Source organism: Trichosurus vulpecula, chromosome 8, assembly GCF_011100635.1.
Source record: "Trichosurus vulpecula isolate mTriVul1 chromosome 8, mTriVul1.pri, whole genome shotgun sequence".
Lineage (NCBI taxonomy): Eukaryota > Metazoa > Chordata > Mammalia > Diprotodontia > Phalangeridae > Trichosurus > Trichosurus vulpecula.
The window spans coordinates 115,646,722-115,666,612 of NC_050580.1; the positions used below are offsets into that span (position 1 = coordinate 115,646,722).

Below are 19,891 nucleotides of genomic sequence, written 5' to 3' on the forward strand. Positions count from 1 at the left end.
CACGCAGCTTCCGGGAGAAGGCCCTGCCCCTGACCGGTTTGTCCTGGAGGCGGTGCAGCAGCTGTGGGTCCGACTCGCGGTTCACCACTCCCCTCGCAGGGCGTGGCCCCGACCCCTCCAGGACCCGAACCTTCGAGTCCGAAGTGAGAATAGAAATGACTATATCGATTTGGGGCATATTTTCATTAGCTGTCCGCCCCCCACAAGCGTGAATTGCCTTTCGTCATCTGTAGGAGACACATGTCACAGCTAAACTTGAGCACCTACAGGCGGCCTTTCCCAGTTTCCTTCCCTTAGTCTTCCTTCTGGATTGTGTCTAACATCGTGGGTACGTGGTCCCCAAACTGTCAACTGGAACAGGGACTTTTTTCCCTGCCCCTGCAGTGTCCCAGTGAGCAACGTCTGACGTGCAGGGGGCACTTGATCTTTGTTAACTGGACTAGAGGCCTGACGGTGGAAGCGCGGGTCGCTAACACGGGGTGGAGAAGTGGACCTAGGCCAGAGGCTTGGGGAATGCTAGCGCTTAATGGGTGGGAAATAGACGATCCGGCAAAAAAGTCCAAGAAACAGCCGGGGCAGGTAAGAGGAAATTCAGGAGAAACCTGGAAACCTGAAACCAAAGGAGTTAGACTCCATAAGGGTAAGAGTAATCAATAGTATGTAAAGCTACAGAAAAGCAGGTGGGAACAGAGAAAATACCACCAAATTTAGCCGTTTAACATCTTTGATAATCTTGAAAGAAAATTCAGCAGACAAGATGACAAGATCAGGTGAAAGTCTTTGGTGGTCGCTGTTGTTTGTAAGGCTAGGGAAAGGAGCCAGTAGGTAGAGACAAAATTTATTACTAACCAGTGAATAGTTTCTGTATATGAGATTATCCAGAGCATAGCTGTATTTTAAAGTAGGGTAGCTAGGGGATAAAGTAATATCACCCATTTGTTAAAAATTTTGAAAACATCTAAATTATACTTTACCAACAAATAAGAGATAAATTTAAAATACTGGAATTGTGCAGTGAGAAAGTTGCAGATTGGTTTTCCAGTGAGGCAATGGTCAGAAGGTTCCCCACTTCTGCCAACACCTGATGTAGTAACAATAGATTCTGTAAATAAAAACTACAAAAACTGGCACTGGTAGAAGTCATATTCTCACTATATTGTGTAATAATGTACTTTTATTTTCATACTATTTCCGTAAACTTAATAGCAAAGACCCTCAACCAGAAATCTATTTCAAAGCCAGAACCACTCCCAACTGATAGAATAAATGTATTTTAAAAATCAACTTTTAGGACTGACCTTTAGGACAATACATATTCAGTCCAATGTCCTACACCTTTCTATAGATGTATCTAACCTAAGTTTTATTTAATGTTCATAATAATGATCCTGAGACTTTGTAAAAAGCGCAGTCAAGAAATAAACTAAATATTTTTGGGACATTGTACTTACCAAAATAGGATAGTGTAGAACTATGCTATAAATATTTTAGGCAAAGGTTCAAACAAAAAAGTGTTTTCTGATTAACCTTGGGTCAACTTGAATTCATTTCCTTGGGCATGACAGGTAACCAAGAATTTTCACTGCTCTGTAGTCACTGGTATCAAAAACAACAATCTAAGTCTTTCCCCCCTTTTCCCAGCTATTCTGAGGAATAAAGGTTACCACCATACTTCCTTGACTGTACTTTTAAGAAGTTTTTATAAACTAAAGTACTATTTCAGATGAAAACTTTTTACTCATTCTACTTATTTTTTCCATAAATTCTTTGAAATTTCTTTCTCAAAGCATAAAATTTGTTATGACAAATGATTTACTTTTAAAATAGTATATCAATATAATTTTACCTGCTCTACTTCAAATATGCTGGAATAGCTGTATTCATGATAATTTAATAAAGCCCCAAATATAAAGGAATATAATACAAAGGAAGTAATATTGTGAGTGACAGATATTAAGCAGAATGTTGTTACATAGACCTCTGAGATATTAATAAAACTACAAAGTAGTTTTATTAGAGGTATTTGACAGCTAGGTGTCAGGGCTATGCCCTATGCAGCACTATCAATGAAATGTTCAATGGATCTCTAAGTAATAAATCATTATAATCATCTCATTCTCTGTAGCACAAAGTAACATTCCAAACCCCTCCTCCCCCCAAAGAAATTACACGCATAGTGATGAAGTATCCACTCTTGGATAACTGTTTTTTCACATTTTACATTATTGCAGATTTATTTATATAAAACTCCAATTTATAGTTTATAAGTTCTACTGCGTAACCACATTACTATACTACTACAAAATAACCATTTCTTTAAATCGATTCCAGATTTCCTCAAGTAAGCTGATAAATGCTTTTCAACACTTAGAAACATTTTAATGCAATTCCAAATGCCTATGACAAGGTATCTCCGTGGTTCCCCAAGATTCCAAAACCAAAGATACAAATCCAGTTTTCGTATTTCCTGAAAACAGTTATTTCAAATAATAAAAGGTTTAGCAAGAATACTGACCAAGCCCACATGGATCAATTCACCCATCCAAATTGGCAAAACGGTAAAAAAAAAAAAAACCCAAAAACTTCAAAGGTCCTTAACAAGTAAGGATCTTTCGATTTAAAAACTACTGAAAGACTATCAGCCAAACAAGCTGATTTATGAAATTATACAAGTGAAAGCACAAGTAGCTGCTTAAATATATATTTTTTACAATTAAAGTCCTGCACTTTTCTCCTAGAGTTATATGAAAATGAAGCACTTTCCATTCACTTCTTTAAGCCTGATGATAATCATGCAAAGCCAATATGTAAATTTTTCTATCTTTCCTAAGAAACTAAAATGTTTCTTATATATTAAAATTATGAACATTCATAACACACTACTAACATTACCAGCTAGTTAGTTATGCCTTTCAGATTAGTCTGTTTATTTGCTGAATTATGTATAAAATATTATTTCTGGTATTTGTCCATCTTCTATTGATGTACCATTATTATTGCCAGGAGAACTAAAGAATGAAAATGTTGTTTTGCTTGCAGCAGGTGTTTCATGTACAACTTTCTTCAATCCTTTTGTGCCATAGTGCGAATCTGGACCCTAAATCAGAACAAAAGGTTTGTCAGCAAATACTTGCTAAAAATGAACTCCACATGGTACTTTTTAATTATGAATGTTATACTATACAGTATAACTAGTACATAACACTTTATACACAAGCTAAAGGGCATTTGAAATCATTTTAAAAAAAAACTTTTGCTAAAAAGTGTGACTTCTGATGAAATTACTAGATGTAAGCCTCTTCTTGGAAAAAGAGAGAGAACCTGATCATTTGGAAGAATGTGAGTATCCAACTATTCTCTTTGTCTTTTCTCTCATTTAAAATGAAGGATTCCCTAATGAGTCAGTAGCAGACCTGAGTCTGTATATAGTTTCTCCAGAAAACCGAAGAAAAGTAATCATTTTCTTCTCAGTCTTTTTTCTACCTTTCTGCTCCCACTATTCAGAAATACCAGTTTATGTCTGAAAGTGACTTCTAATAAAATAACTGTTACAAAAATTTTAGTAGCGAGCCCAGATTAACTTATAAAATTATACGTTCTTTAAAAAAAGATCTTACTTTGAGTGTTGCACAGGCTGTATAGCAGACATTGGGTAAGATTTCTATAGGTTCTTTGAACATGACCCGGAAAGTGTTAGCTGTCCCATCACAACTAAATCCAGTATCATTTTGTCCCAGTGTTTGTTTTTTTTCATATTCAATTATCTGTAATAAAAGAAAATTAAATATAAGCTACTTCAGGGAAGCAATAAAGAGTTCCCAAGGCAGGACTTGTTATAGAAATAAACTGGAAAACTGTACCTTTTTTCATAACCAAGTGCTAAAACTGGGCAAATTTCTGTGTCTTAATTTCTACTTTTCATACTTCAAAAACAAAAAAGATTTTTTTTTATTAAGTCAGCAAATGGTTAAGTAACAAAGTGCTTATATATTCTGAAGGACCTTTTTGAAAGAAGGCACCAGTGGGTCACAGAAAGGATAGTGACTACACATGACAACCACAAGCATTCAGTGGCCCTTTAATTTGAGGAGGCGATTTTTTTGATATTGTATAACAGCCCTCCCAAAGAGTTTAAAAGTCTTTGAAATTAGAAAATAAAATTGTCGTAGAACTTTCAAAGGTATTACACATTTATCTGTTCCCTAAGAAGCATAAAATAATCCAAACAAGTTCTTCTTATTGCTTAGGTTTTTGGACAATTTTTTTCTTTTTGTTTTGGCAACCCATTTGGCTATTTATTATATAGCTGATAATGACTAAGGTGTCTTGGCACTCCAGGAATTACGTAAACCAGAAATAAAAAAGTTATTTTCTAAATCAACAGCATTTAAAATTAAGTGAGAATAAGTCAAGTCAACAAGAATTTATTAAGCACCTACTATATATGCCAAGGTACTGTGCTGAGCACTGGGGATACAAAGAAAAACAGAAGACAGCCTCTGCCCTCAAGGAGTTCACAGTCTAACCGGGAAGACAACACAAACAAATCATACACAGGATAATCTCAGGGGGGAAAAGCACTAGCATTAAGTGGAACAGGGAGAGGCTTCTTACAGAAGGTGGGATTTTAGCCGGGATCTGAAGGAAATTAGGAGAAAGATGAAAAGGGAAAGAATTCAAGGCATGGGGGACAGCCAGTTAAAAAGAAGGTAATCAGGAGACGGAGGAACACCAAGGAGCTCAGTATTACTAGATTAGAGAACGTAGAGGAGAATATTACGTGTAAAAGGTATAAGATGACTGGAAAAGGAGGAAGGGGGCAGGGTATGAAAGGCCTGAAGAGTTAAAGTTAATTTTTTTTTTTTGATTCAGGAGGTAATTAGAATTTACTGACTGGAAGGCAGGGTTTGTAACGTGGTCAGAACTGGAAGGACAGTAGTACCCTAAATAGTAACAAGGAATTTAAGAAGATGGGACGGTGTTCAGCTTAGTTTTGGACATGTTGGATTTAAGATGTCTATTAAACATCCAGTTCATTATGTACCATAGAAAGTTGGAGATGCAAGATTGGATGTCAGCAGATAGGCTAGGACTGGATAAATAGCCTAAGAATCATTGCAACAGAGATGGTAAATGAATCCATGAAAGCTAAGAAATCACCAAATGAACTATAGAATAAGGAGAGAAACATAACCAGGACAGAGGCTTGGGGGATACTCAATGGTTAACAGGAGCAGCCTAGATGAAAATCCAGCAAAGGAGACTTAGAAGGAGCAGTCAAACAGGTAGGAAGAGAAAGAGGTGAGACTAGTGTCCTAGAAACCTAGAAGAAAGAGAATACCAAGGAGAAGAGGGTGATCAACACTGTCAAAGACTGCAGAGAGGTCCAGAAGGATGAAGACTAAGAAAGGGCCATTAGATTTGGCAATAATAGAGATCCTTGGTAAGAATTTATGGCCAAACGAGACGAGATAGAGATGATCACGGGGGTAAACTGGATAATTTTGATTACATGAAATTAAAAAGGGTTTGCACAAACAAAACCAATGCAGCCAAAATTAGATGGAGAACAGGAAATGGGGGGGCAGGGGTAATTTTATAGCCAAATTTCTCTGATAAAGGCCTCATTTCTCAGGGAACTGAATCAAATTTATAAAAATAAAAGCCATTCCTCAAAAGAGATGAACAGGCAGTTTTCAGATGAAGACATCAAAACTATCTACAATCATACGAAAAAAATGCTCTAAATCACTATTAGAGAAAATGCAAATTAAAACAACTCTTGAGATACTATCTCACACTTATCAGATTGGCTAACATAACAGAAAAGCAAAATGGCAAATGCTAAAGGGAATGAGGAAAAACTGAGACAATAATACACTGTTGGTGAAGTTGTGAACTGGTCCAATCATTATGGAGAACAATTTGGGACTATAAACAATGGGCTATAAAATAGCACATACCCTTTTACCTAGCAATACCGCCACTAGGTCTGTATTCCAAAGAGATCAAAGAAATAGGAAAAAGACTTACATGTACAAAAACATAGCAGTTCTTTTTGTAATGGCAAGGAGTGGCTAAACAATTTGTGGTATGTCATGATGGAATACTATTATGCTGTAAGAAATGATGAACAAAACAGTTTCAGAAAAACCTGGGAAGACCTATATGAACTGATGCAAAGTGAAATGAGCAGAACCAGGAGAACACTGTGTACACAGTAACAGCAATATTGTAACGATGATCAACTGTGAAAGACTTAGATACTCTGATCAAGACAATGATTCAAGACAATTCCAAAGACTCAAGATGAAAAATACTATCCACCTTCAGAGAGAGAACTGATGAACTTTTAGTACAGAAAGTGTAATTTTTTTCACTTTATTTTTCTTGCCTTTTTTTGGGCAACATGGCTAATAAGGAAATATGTTTTGCATGATTTCACATGTATAACTGATACCAGACTGCTGATCAGATTGCAGATCAAAAATTTTTAAAGAAAATGTTTAAAGAACAAATTTATTTAAAAAAAAAAAGAGTATTGGCAACTTTGGAGAGGGCAGTTTCAGCTGATTAATGAGGTGAGAAGTCAGACTACAGAATTAAGAAAGTGAAAAGAAGTAGAAGAATAGGAGAAGACTTATGGGGCAACAGCTAGTGGGGATGGAAAGATTAAGTGAGAGTTTTCTGAGTCTGGGAGAGAGACATACACATCTGTAGGCAGTGGGCAAGAAGAGACTAAAGACAAGTGAGAGAGAAGGGATGAGAGGGAGGCAATCTACTATAAAAGTGTGATGGAGTGAATGTAATCACTTTACACACCGAAGTTTGCCTTGGCAAAAAGAGGTATGTCTTCATGTGATACAAGGGTAAAGGAGAAGGAGCACTTGGCAAATAGTCTCATTTTTTTCCAGTGAAATGGGGCAAGGTTCTCAGCTCAGTGTGGAGGGAGGAGGAGACATGGGAAGTTTGAGGAGGATTAGAAAGGCTTGGAAAAGCCACTGTACTGAGTGGGATAATGAGTTGATTAGGGTAATATGAAAACAACTGCCTGGCTGAAACGCAGCATTAATTTGTAGTGAACCTAGTCAGCATGGTTTTGAGATTTTCTCCAGCTTTGTTCAGCAGTATGTGAACAGGAACAAAGGCAGCGGGTGAACAGTGAGTGTACTCCAAGGAGTACTTCAACGATAAGATCAGTAATAAAATAAGGTGGGCAAAAGACTTAAGGATAGTGTGGGGTTGAACTGGTTCACAGCTAGTAATTTTAATATTACTCTCCCCTGGTTCTTTTACCTATCAGACCATTCTTTCTCAATCTTTTTTAGTGGATCCTCATCCAGGTCACACCCACTAATCCCATGTGACCCACAGGATTCTAGCCTGGGTCCCCTTCTCTTCTCTTTTTATACTACTTCACTTACATATCTCATCATCCTATTTAATAATCATTTCTTATGCTGATTATTCTCAAATCCACCCTAATCTTTCTGCTGACCTCCAATTTCATATTTCCAGCTGCCTTTCAAACATGTGAAACTGGACGTCCAATAGACATCTTAACTCAACATGTTCAACAGGAAATCTTGCAATTCTTCCTAAATCTAGTGGTTTCTTTTTTAATTATTTCCTGTTTCTTCTACATATAGCTTGTTTGTACAAATTTGTTCATTGGTTGTCTCCCCATGTCTTTTGCCTCTTTTTGTAACTACAATACTTATTAGCATATTGCCTGGCACATAGTAGGTGTTTAATAAATGTTTACTGATTGATCAATATGTGTGTTATTGTGGCAGTAGGCACTTGACCAAATTATAATATACAGGTAGCTGTGATATGTACATAATATATACACATATATGTATTTGTATATATACACATACATACACACACGTTTATATACATACATATCACACCTTTGTCATTTTGTCACTGAATCCCTTCCATGTTACTCCTGATTTCCAAGTCAAGTCCTTTCCACTCAAGAGGAATCAGACAACTCTACCTAGTTCCCCAGCCAGTTCAGAGAGCATCCCCAACCTAATTCTCAGTCTCCAAATTAAAACTCTACTCCAATCTTCAGCTCTTACAAAATTGTAAATACATCCAGAACCACAAACAAGATTTTTACTGTTTTCAAAATGTGAGCTATGCTCTGATTTCTTTTCAAATTAATTAAAGTTGCATTAACTAAGTTATAGATATTCTTCAGTACAGAGCTGTCATCACTGTCATATATTCCTGTATTTTCTTTTCTGCTACATTTCAAACTTCTCTCAGAGTCCTAAGGCAAAATCCCATCTTTAGTCTAAGTTGTACTTACTACATTAAAATGTTCTTTTGGTTAATATGAAATTAAGTTGGAAGGATCAAAAAAAATTTTTTTTTGGCAGGGCAACTGGGGTTAAGTAACTTGCCCAAGGTCACACAGCTAGTACATGTGTCAAGTGTCTGAGGCTGCATTTGAACTCAGGTCCTCCTGACTCCAGGGCCAGTGCTCTACTCACTACGTCACCTAGCTGCCCCGATCAAAAATATTTTAGACAAAAGAATCAAACTTCAAAAAGACAGACAAGCTGGAATGATATGGATAAAATTACCAATGTAACTGAAGTGGGATAAACAAAGAACTGACTAAGGCTAAAAAAATAAACCGCATAAGTGTAGGACATGGTGGAGGAGGGAAGAAATATGAATCACAGAATAACAACCACATATTACTAAAAAATATTCATGTGTGTTCAAAATAAGATGATCTGATCGCTAATCTGTCAGATCTATTGAGGCTATTTAGCTTAAAAGAGAAAAGGCTTACCGGGAATTAAGCTATGAATTAAAATTTACAGAATACCTAAATGAAAAGCACTTAAAAAAAAAAAAAACAAAGATAAGTAAAACAATCTCTGCCATCAAAAAAGTTTATAATCTAGTAACAGGGTTAAGATGAGTATAATGATAGCAAAACGTAGGATAAGTTATGGGAAAATAAGAGACTATGTAAGTCTGGAGGAGGGATACCTCACATCCCCTTCCACTATACTGGCACCTTCCAATCTGTCTATAAAGAGGCTCAGGTTTCTCTAATTCAGAAAAAAAATCAAAAAGATTCTCCCTTTTAGCCCACTCAACTACTATCTCATCTCTTTTTTTTCTCCTTTTCCATTAAATATTTTGAAAATATTGTCTATACTGACTGCCTCTGCTTTCCTCGTTACCAATCTGTCCCTCTTTCTTTTGTTTTAGTCTTCCACAATCTGGTGTCTACTCTCAACACTACAGAAATTGTTCACCCTAAAACGGTCACCAAATCCAATGGCGGCCCTTTTCTATTTCTTATTCACTTTGATATTACTGCTTTTTGACACAGCTGATTGATCATTCATTAAATCACCTTCAGACTTCCCGAGCTTTTTTGGTTCTCCTCCTACCTTTCTGATAAAATACTTTCTTTTTTTTGTCTTCTTTAGCAATCTCATTCACTCTCAATTCAATTACTTCAAAATTTATACCTCAAGTCCTGAACTCTTTCCTGACATCCAAACCGAGCTCCAATGTCTGCAGAACAACTCTAACCAAATATCCTACGGGCACCGCAAAACTCTACATGTCTTTGCCCTTGAGCCTATTCTTCTTCTTCCTTTCACATATTCTTGTCTGAGGCTTGGTACCATTCACTTAGTCTACCATATCTTCAATTTACCCTTCCCTTTTGTATGCAGTCAGTTAACAAATCTGCTTGATTCCACTTTCCCCTTCTCATCTATCTCCCCCTCTCTTGCTTCACTAACAACACCCAGAGTATTACCATTTCCACCTACTAGAACTACAAAAAGACATTTAATTATATCTTCTCACTTCTACATTTTCCCTTTGATAGTGCATTCTTCATACAACTTCTAAAGTACCTCTATGCTTAAGAAACAGATCTGGTCATCTCATTCCTTTGCTCAAAAGTAGTCAATGTCATCATTCCTCCCATGCCCCCAAACAATTAGTTCACAATCCTTTGTCTAGCATTCAAGGACCTCCAAAATCTGTTCCCACCCTACCTTTCCAGACAATCTCATATGACCTCCCTCCATACACTCTCTATGCCTCAGGAAACCTGGTTTACATGGAATAAACTGTGAATCCTTTGCCTCTGTGCCTTTGTTTAAGCTGATCATTATTCTTTGAATATTCAATTCCTACACCCTCCTTTTAAAACCCAAATTAAATGCCACCTTCCTGAATCCCATTCTTATTCTCTCTATCCCAAGTTGGTAATGAATCTTCCTTTTCTAGACTTCACATAGCACTTCATTTTGTATTAGTCCGATTGTGTTTCCACAATACTCAAATTGTTTCTTTCTGGCTGCTTGCAGTATTTTCTCCTTGACCTGGTGCTCTGGAATTTGGCGACAATATTCCTGGGAGTTTTCTTTTGGGGATCTTTTTGAGGAGGCGATCGGTGGATTCTTTCCATTTCTATTTTACCCTCTGGCTCTAGAATATCAGGGCAGTTCTCCTTGATAATTTCTTGAAAGATGATATCTAGGCTCTTTTTTTGATCATGGCTTTCAGGTAGTCCAATAATTTTTAAATTATCTCTCCTGGATCTATTTTCCAGGTCAGTGGTTTTTTCAATGAGATATTTCACATTGTCTTTCACTTTTTCATTCCTTTGGTTTTGTTTTATAATATCTCGATTTCTCATAAAGTCACTAGCTTCCACTTACTTCAATCTAATTTTTAAAGTAGTATTTTATTCAGTGGTCTTTTTGACCTCCTTTTCCATTTGGCTAATTCTGCCTTTCAAGGCATTCTTCTCCTCATTGGCTTTTTGGAGCTCTTTTGCCATTTCAGTTAGTCTATTTTTTAAGGTGTTGTTTTCTTCAGTATTTTTTTTGGGTCTCCTTTAGCAAGTCATTGACTTGTTTTCCATGGTTTTCCTGCATCATTCTCATTTCTCTTCCCACTTTTTCCTCTACTTCTCTAACTTGCTTTTCCAAATCCTTTTTGAGCTCTTCCATGGCCTGAGACCAGTTCATGTTTTTCTTGGAGGCTTCTGATGTAGGCTCTTTGACTTTGTTGACTTTTTCTGTCTGTATGTTTTGGTCTTCTTTGTCACCAAAGAAAGATTCCAAAGTCTGAGTCTGAATCTGAGTGCGTTTTCACTGCCTGGCCATGTTCCCAGCTAACTATTTGACCCTTGAGTTTTTCATCAAGGAGTGACTGCTTGTAGAGAGTACTTTGTTCCAAGCTTGAGGGGATGCACTGTTGTTTTCAGAGCTATTTCTATACAGCCAGCTCTGTCACACCAGCGTTCCTCCTCCCCCAAGAACCGCCAACCTGGACCAGACTCAGATCTTAAGCAGGCTCTGCACTCCTGCTCTGATCCCCCACTTAATTCCTCCCACCAGGTGGCCCTGGGCCTGGAAGCAACTGCAGCTGTAGTTCTGTAGCTGCACCTCCCTCGCTGCCCCTGGGGTGGTAGCCTAACTGGATCTCCTTTCACTCTGTCCCAGCAGCTTTTCCCACTAACCTTCTCTGTTGTCTTTGGTGTTTGTCGGTTGAGAAGTCTGGTAACTGCCACAGCTCACACATTCAGGGCGCCAGGGCCTGTTTCACCTGGCTCCTGGTCTGGTTGGTCCTGCTGCCGCCCATGTTGAGCTCTGCTCCCAGTTCCGTGCAATAGACCTTACCCAGCGACCATCAAAGCTGTCCTGGGTTGGAGCCCTGCTTCCCTCTGCTATTTTTTGGGTTCTACAGTTCTAGAATTTGTTCAAAGCCATTTCTTATAGGTGTTTGGAGGGACCTTGGGGGGGAGCTCACGCAAGTCCCTGCTTTCCAGCGCCATCTTAGCTCCCCCCCACCATAGCACTTTATTTGAAACCTCTTTGTGCACTTAAATAATGTTTTGTTATTATAGTCTTATTTCCCTTAACGTACCATAAACTAAACTCTATGAAGGCAAGAACAATGTTTAATTTAAATGTTGCATACCTATCACAGTTCTCTGAAAACCGTGTTTTAATAAATGTTGAATCAATGTGTCTAGTTTGGAGGAGATCAGAGAAAGATGGGCAGCATTTCGAAAAACAAAAAGGGGGAGGAGGGGAGAGGCATTCCAGGAATAGAATCACAGATCTGGAGCTAAAAGGGACCTGAGAAACCATCTAGTCCAATCCCTGTATTTCACAGCTGAGGAAGCTGAGATTGAGAAAATATCCTGAGCAAAGGCACAAAAATTGTAACAGTAAATAAATACAACTTGTCTAAGTATAAGTGTAATGAAAGATAAGGCTGGAAAAACAGGTTGGGATTCTGTTGGGTACTGTTTTGAATGATAAGCTATGTTTAAACTATTTTACAAGTAGCTACTGACTATTTTTAAGCAGGGAACCATTGCTGAACCGGTACTTCAGAAAAATTAATGTGTCAACTATACAAAATGGAATGGAGAGTGGGAAAAGCAGCTTGGAGATCATTCCAAGGCAAGAGATAACAAAGAACTAAACTACAGGGACAACAGGAGGAATGAAAAAGGAATGGATATGAAAAATGAAAATATTTTAAGGATTATGTGCAAGAGGATTAGGCTTATTCTTTGTTGCTACAGAGAATCCAGCTAGGATAGGAGAATTTTTTTAAACTAAGCTATTTAAAAAAAAAAAAAAACAAATAGAATGCTCTGTGAGGCAGTAAGCTATCTACCCATCACTGGAAATCTAAGGAAAGGCAAAATAACCCTGTGAGGATTCCTCTCTTAGGAAAGTTAGATTTGATGTTCTCTTTGCAATTCCAAGGTTCCATGAATTCTAAATTAATTCCTTTAGAATAAGGTAGTGTCTGAAAGTTCAACTCTGCATATAAAGGTTAAAATTAGGCTTTCAGAACTACCATCTCTCTGTGAGCTCCACTGGAATTGCTGTTTTTGCCCAAAGCCTTAGTCTGTTCCTAGCATCTCATAAAATAAAATTCTAAATGGCCACACACATTTTTCTCCTCATATGTTTAACAGAAGATAATCTGAAGCAGTACGTATAATTTTGTAAATTTAATCAAATATAACATTTTCATTAAAAATGGGGTTTTGTCACAAACTTATAAAAACATACAACTTTCCATTAAAATATGAAGAAAAAGGGGTACCTGTATATTCACTTGATAATCTGTGGGCCCATGAATAGAACCATATAATCCAAATCCTACTATGGAGATTCTTCTATTAACTGTGAATCTGAAAAAACAAAATAAAATCACTAGTAAGTAGTTTTATAAAAATCAGTAACTGATGACCCAGAATAATTACAGAATTAATTTTAGAAATATTAAAAATGCTAGGCATGGTGGCACACATCTGTAATCCCTGCTATCAGGGAGGTTGAGACTGGTGAATCACTTGAACTTAGGAGTTCCAAGCTGCAGTAGGCTAAGGTGATCAATGTCCATATGAAGTCCTGGCAACCAGGTTACCAAAAGAGGGGAGAACTGGCTCAGGGGCCCAGGCTGGAAGGAGAGGAGATCAAAGCTGCTATGCCAATCAGCTGTGGTATTGGGCTTGTGAGTGGTGGTTGCACTTCTAGCCTGGCTGCAATGGGAGGGAGGAATGGAATGAGAGAATAAAGACAAAAATATCAAGAAATAATTCTCTAGTCTGAAATCCTTTTCAGACTTACCTGAAGAAAATCTTAACAAGTACTTAATAATAGTTCTTCAAAATAACACCCTGCACTAAATCCTACTCACCCTTACCAAAGGCCTAACACCACTTGCCTAGAGAAAAATGGGTGAAAACTCAGGAGCAAATTCTGTTCTTCTGAAAGACAAATTAGGCCAATGACCTAATAGGGCAAGAGACCCTTGATTAATCTACTTAAAAGCAGCATCCTCTTTCCCCATACTTTGCCCAGAATTAAGTAATGATCAAACTAAAGAGAAGGAAGACATCTCTGATAGAGGTATAAATCTAGAGTTTACTTCTGACCAGGTGGAATGGAAAATACTTGGAGGGATTGACTGAACAAGGATTGAATGAAGTTTTCAGAAAATGAATTCTTTGACATTTTAAGTGATTACTTAAATATAAAAGTTCTGTTTGATGAAATTCTGTTTGGTGAAGCAAAATGTTAACCAACTTTCACCTGGGCCTTGCAACTAAGTTTCATCTCACTGTGAAATTTGTCTTTTTATGAGACAAATACATACTCTAATTACAAAATGACCTGGGTCAGACAGATATTTTCAAAGGCAAGATAATTGTTTGGATTTCTAAGAAGAGAACAATTGAAAAGTAGTTATATTTATAATTTGTTTTTTTTCCCCTCCCCAGTAGGCCATCCCTTATGCCACAGCATAAAAAAAGAGGGGAAAATGTAGTTCAGCAAAACTAACCAATACATTGTCCACCTCTGCAAAGATGGGAGGTATACATCTACTATAATATTCCAACAAAGAATTTTGAGGTTTCAAGGAGCCACAATTTGGGAATCACTAATCTCAGTTAACCAGATAATAAAATTACCAGCTAAACTTACTTCACCGTCCAACTATTTGGACTAAAAAAGGCTTTAATGTATACAGCTAAACTAATTACAGTATTGTACGGAGGTTGATGACATAGTCATTAAAGGACTTTCTACGAGCTAAAGATATGGGACAGACATGTATGAACATAATATGAAACAAAATATCTAAGGAAATAAAGAAATGTGATTATCACAAATTCCAATGTCTGACTAGGGATATTTAGTGGTAGATTTTAACATTTTTAGATTTTCTGCTTTCAGATTTGAACCAAGCATACATGAAATGAAATGAAGGTGCAACTCTACAGGACAGTATTACACATCAAATTCAAGCGTTTCCGTCATGTAATTCTTTCAATCATACCCTAAAAAATTCTTTTGAGGTATTTTCCATGCAATGATTATGCACTTAAAAATATCATGCTCAGTACAATCCTGTTTTGTAATACCAATTAGTAACAAACCTACAGAAGTAGTATATTATACCAATTAAAATCTGGAATACATACCAGCAGTACTAGCCACTCACTCATGCAGGGCACACATTATAGAAGGTCTCAAACAACTTAGGTAAACTTTCTTTTGGGTACCCATCTCACAGGGGTGTTGTGAAGATAAAACAAAATAGTACACATGAAAGTATTTTGTAATTCTAACGTGCTATGTGAATATAGACTATTGCTTTCCTTAATTTGGTCTCCATGTTACCTCATAAAATTTCAGATTTGAAAGGGATCTAGAATGACCATTTGGTGCAACCAATCCCTGAAAAAATTCATTTCTAAAACCTACTCAAAAAGCAGCCATTCAACCTTTACTCAAATACCTATCTAATGAGAAAGAATCCTATACTTTCAGAGGTATCCCATTTCACAACTAGATATTGCTAATTGTTGGGGAGTTATTAGTTTTTTCCCCATTAGTATTTTTGTTACCATTTCTGATACCCTTTTCCCCCTTTTTATATCAGTCATTTACAACAAACCTTCCTTCTTTTGTCCATCATACCTTCCTCATAACAATTGTTTTAACTGGGCAAACCCTTTCAAAAAAGTAGCCACATCTGACAATCTAGGTAGCATTCCACACCCTGTATATTTGATTTCTCAGAGAAGTTTATTTTATCATTTATAATAATAAATTATGTTTACTCTATCTTTCACATTTCAAACCCTCAAGCACTTAAAACCAGCTATTCTTACCACCACCTGCCCAAATTTTCTCTTCACCAGCTAAATATCCCCAAGTTTTTTTTTTTTTGGTTGATTGTCATCACATGGCATGGATTTAAGGCATTTTTACCATCCTGGGTACACCCTTCTAGACATTCCCCAACTTATCAATGTCCTTCCTCAATGCAACACACAGAATGAAACACAATACACTACAGATGTAGTCTGAGCAGGAAAGAGTACAGCAGAACCATTACCTTTTTATTCCTAGAAGCTATGCTTCTCTCAGGGCAAACTACTTTAGTGACTGCCATACTAAGCTTTCAGGCCACTAAAATACCCAGGATTTTTTTTCAGACAAACTGCTTAGTAATGTCTTCCTTATTTTGTACTTGTGAAACTGATTATGTTGAACTCACATTTAAGATTTTACTTTTATCTCTATTCAAATCAATCTTACTAGATTTGGCTCAATATTATTCTAGCCTGCCAAGATTCTTATGGATCCTGACTTTGTCACCTGCTATATTAACTATCTCCTCTACCAGAACGGTACCATTTGAAAACTTGATAAGCATGAAATTTACATCTTTATTCAAGTCACTGGTGAAAATGCTACTAAACAGCATAGGGTCACACATTTCCAGGACACTCCACTTGACCTTTCTTCCGAGGTAACATCAAACTATTAATGACTATTATTTGGGTCTGTCTATTCAATTAGTTCCAAATTTAATTAAATGTACTGTCATCTAAACCACATCTCTCCATCTTTTCCAAAAGAAGAAAGGACTTTAACAAGTGCTTTGCTAGAACCTAGGTAAACTATATCTAAAGGATTCTCCTAATCTACCAGTTTAGTTATACTGTTGAAAAAAGACATAGTCTGCCTTAAGCTATTCTTGATGAAAACATACTGTTTTTTGGTGATCATTAGTGACAGATAATCATTAACCGTTCCTTTAATAACATGTTCCTAGAATTATGCCCCAAAATACAGTCAAACTCATAGATCTATAGTTTACATACTCCACTCTCCTTTTTTGAAAACTGGGAAATCTGTCCTTCTCCAATCTTGTAGTACCTCTCCCTTTCTCTAAGATTTTCTACCCTATTTTTCACAAGGCCTAAATAGAGACACATTAATTAAGGGAAATCTGGATTACAATCAGCTCAGTGATTTGTTGAATAGTCTTGGCTAAGCCTAGTAATTTTTGAAAAGTAAAATAAAAAATTATCACCACATCTTCCTCAAACTATCTTCAATTCAACATTAAAGCTGTCTTTTCCCCCTCTGCAACATGACACTATGACAAATACCTAATTCGGTCGCTTGTTCCACTGTAACCCCAACGACTCTCTACTTGCTGGAATCTATTGATGCTGCATTCTTTTCCCCTGAGGCAGCACCTTGGGCGATCAATATATTCAACTCGGGGTTTAGGGTTGACCGTAAAATGAAGGAAGAGATTTACCACTTCTCGGTCTGATAAAATTCCAGATTGAGCAGGACCTGTGGAAATAAAAAAACTTCAATAACAGTTATTTGTTTTAAAAGCACACTTTGAAGCACTGAACTTTATAAGGTCAAAACTGATTTGCAATACCCAAAGCAAGTACATGAGAAAACATTCATAAATAATAATAATAATTTAGCTCCTTTCGAGTACAGTCTAGGATAAGAATAGGTTATTGACTAGCAGAAGGCATAAGAGTTTAAATTACTTATAATATGATAAAATGCAATGTACATCTATATAAAACTATGTTCCTTTTAAAGAGACAATCCAAAGGCTAGTAGCAGAAAGTTGGGAGACAAATGCAAAAGAGTACAGAGTGAAGAGCAATGGATTTGGAATCAAGAAATCTGAGTCCAAATCACTAATGCGTCACACCTGGAGCAAGCACGTCATGTCTCCCTGGGCTTCAGTTTATTCATGTATAAAATGAAGGGGGTCAATTAGATTACCTCTAAGTTCTTGGTCCTTAAAACTCTTAATCTAGAATCCAACTCCAGGAAAAACAATTAGTTCTTTTGTGCATTAAGCAAATTCAGATTATAACAGAAAAATATTAAAAATATGGTAAAAGAGGTGGCCAATAAGAAGATACCAGAAAGTGATGAGGCATGTTAAAAAGAAATTAAAGAAAGCTCTATCAGGAATGAACAAGACACACACAGCTAACAAAGAAGATGCTATATAGTATTAATACAAAAAACTGAAACAGAAACAGCTTTCTCATCCATTACTCAATCCTGTCTATGCCACCACTCTTCATTTACTCCTTCATAATGGTCAATTATGGAGAAATAATGGTACATCTTTTTAAAATTTTATTTATGTTTTTAAAAATTGTGAAGAATTCACAAGAATTCCCAAAAGGCACAAAAAATAGCCAGTTGTCGAGAACTTCATAGAGTTATAGGATTCGGAGCTGGGAGGCCCACAAAGGTTACATGATTGGTCTAAAGTCACATGACTAGCATGTAGTATTGCTGGAATCAGATCTCAAGTCTCCTGACTTCAAGTACAATTCAACCACACAGTCTCATATCTATTATTTCTCCATTCTTCACTTGCTAAATCCCCACACATCCTTTAAAATAAAACTCAAATGTCATTTCCTCTAGAAAAGTTTCCTGATTTCCCCCAGTCCATAAAGACCTTTCCTCAATCCCGACATCTTAACACTTTGTACTTCTCTGATGTATTCTTCCAAGTATAATACATATCTGTTCAGGTCTTTTTGCCCCTGTAAGACCATAAATTCTGTGAAGTATAAAATGTTACTCTCATATATGGTCACTCTGACTTTTGGTAGTACAGTGTATAGAGTGGCAGGCCTGGAGTCACGAGGACCCGAGTTCAAATTCAGCTTCAGACACTTACTTAGCTCTGTGACCCAGAGAAAGTCACTTTAACCCTCTTTGCCTTGGTTCCTCATCTGTAAAAGAGAGCTAGAGAAGGAAATGGCAAAACACTCCAGGTATCTGTGCCAAGAAAAACCTCACAGAGAGCAGGACATGACTGAAATGACTCAACAAAAGGTCAACCACACAAATAATTACATCACAAAATGATATAAAAATATTGTATAAAAGAGAAGCAAACCAAGTACTGTGTGTGATGAAAGGTGGTGGTAAGTGTGGCAGAGGCTTGTTATCAACTGGAAATTCAGAGAGAAAGAGTCTTGCACAAGTTTATTTAACTACTGATTTATTAAGACTACTCAGGACTCAACTTCCAGTTCAATGTCTTTTCCTCACATACTTCTGCTCTAATTAGGGTAATCAATACATGACTCCTGACTGCTTTTGCTTAGGCCACTATGTCCTGTCCCTGTTCATGGTGTCATTGCTCCCCCAACCTCCACCCAAAGGGCCACTTCCCTTGGTCTATTCACCAAAATGGTGCCTTACCTGCAGCAAACTCCTCAATAGTCATCAGTGGAAAACGGATTAATGAGAGTGCTTTTCCTAGCACCTTCTGTTTGTTTGCAAAAGTCACTGGCAGCTGTTGCCTCTGACATTCGGCTTCTGCCCAACGAACAACTGCTCCAAAGAGTCGACTTTCTCGAATGCTAAGTGTGTCTCTTTCCAGAACGGCACACAATGTATCTAAAAGCAAGACGCAAAATCCAATTTAGACTCAATTTAAAATATCAAAGATTTAACATTATATCCTTATTTTTTAAAGTTTCTAATCAATAAGAAGTACAATAAACTTTAAATATGCCATCAAAAATAAAATGTTATTAAAAAACAAAACTCATGCAAATCACTCAAGTGTCCCAGAAGTCTTAGAGCAGTTTTAAGTTCTAATAGCTTAAACAGCTTAACTGCTTTAAGCTTTAATAGCTTAAGACTACACTATGGCTTTTGGGACACTGTATATATTCAAATTTATGTGTTGCAGCATGTCCTTTATCCAAAAGTAATTTAACTAGAGACATATCAAGTACATAGCTGAGAACTAGGAAATAAGCATAAAAGATTATCTGCCATTTCCTACCTGTATAAGGCAATTCACAATTTCCCTGGCTTCAGTTCCACATCTTTAAATAAGAGAACTGGACAGATGACTTTTAGGTCTTTTCCAGCTCTAAATCTCTGATACTGCTATCCTACAATTACACAAAATAGATGGCCTAAAGTCCACACATTCATAACAGAAGCCCTCAGGAACTCAGGGTCTCTCTCTTTTGGAT

General features: G+C 36.9%; 1 protein-coding gene across 1 annotated transcript in view; it reads right to left on the minus strand.

The window, feature by feature from the left end:
* Window positions 1-1,986: 1,986 nt before the first annotated feature.
* The window catches only part of BTBD1 (BTB domain containing 1), a 39,743-nt gene continuing 21,838 nt past the window's right edge, over window positions 1,987-19,891 (minus strand). Inside the window, exons 4-8 of the mRNA XM_036735094.1 lie at window positions 19,104-19,301; window positions 17,003-17,195; window positions 13,135-13,222; window positions 3,618-3,764; window positions 1,987-3,097 (exon numbers count right to left, since the gene is read on the minus strand). Of these exons, the coding sequence (XP_036590989.1) occupies window positions 2,939-3,097; window positions 3,618-3,764; window positions 13,135-13,222; window positions 17,003-17,195; window positions 19,104-19,301 (785 nt within the window). The 3' untranslated portion in view covers window positions 1,987-2,938. The remainder of the gene's footprint in view (window positions 3,098-3,617; window positions 3,765-13,134; window positions 13,223-17,002; window positions 17,196-19,103; window positions 19,302-19,891) is intronic.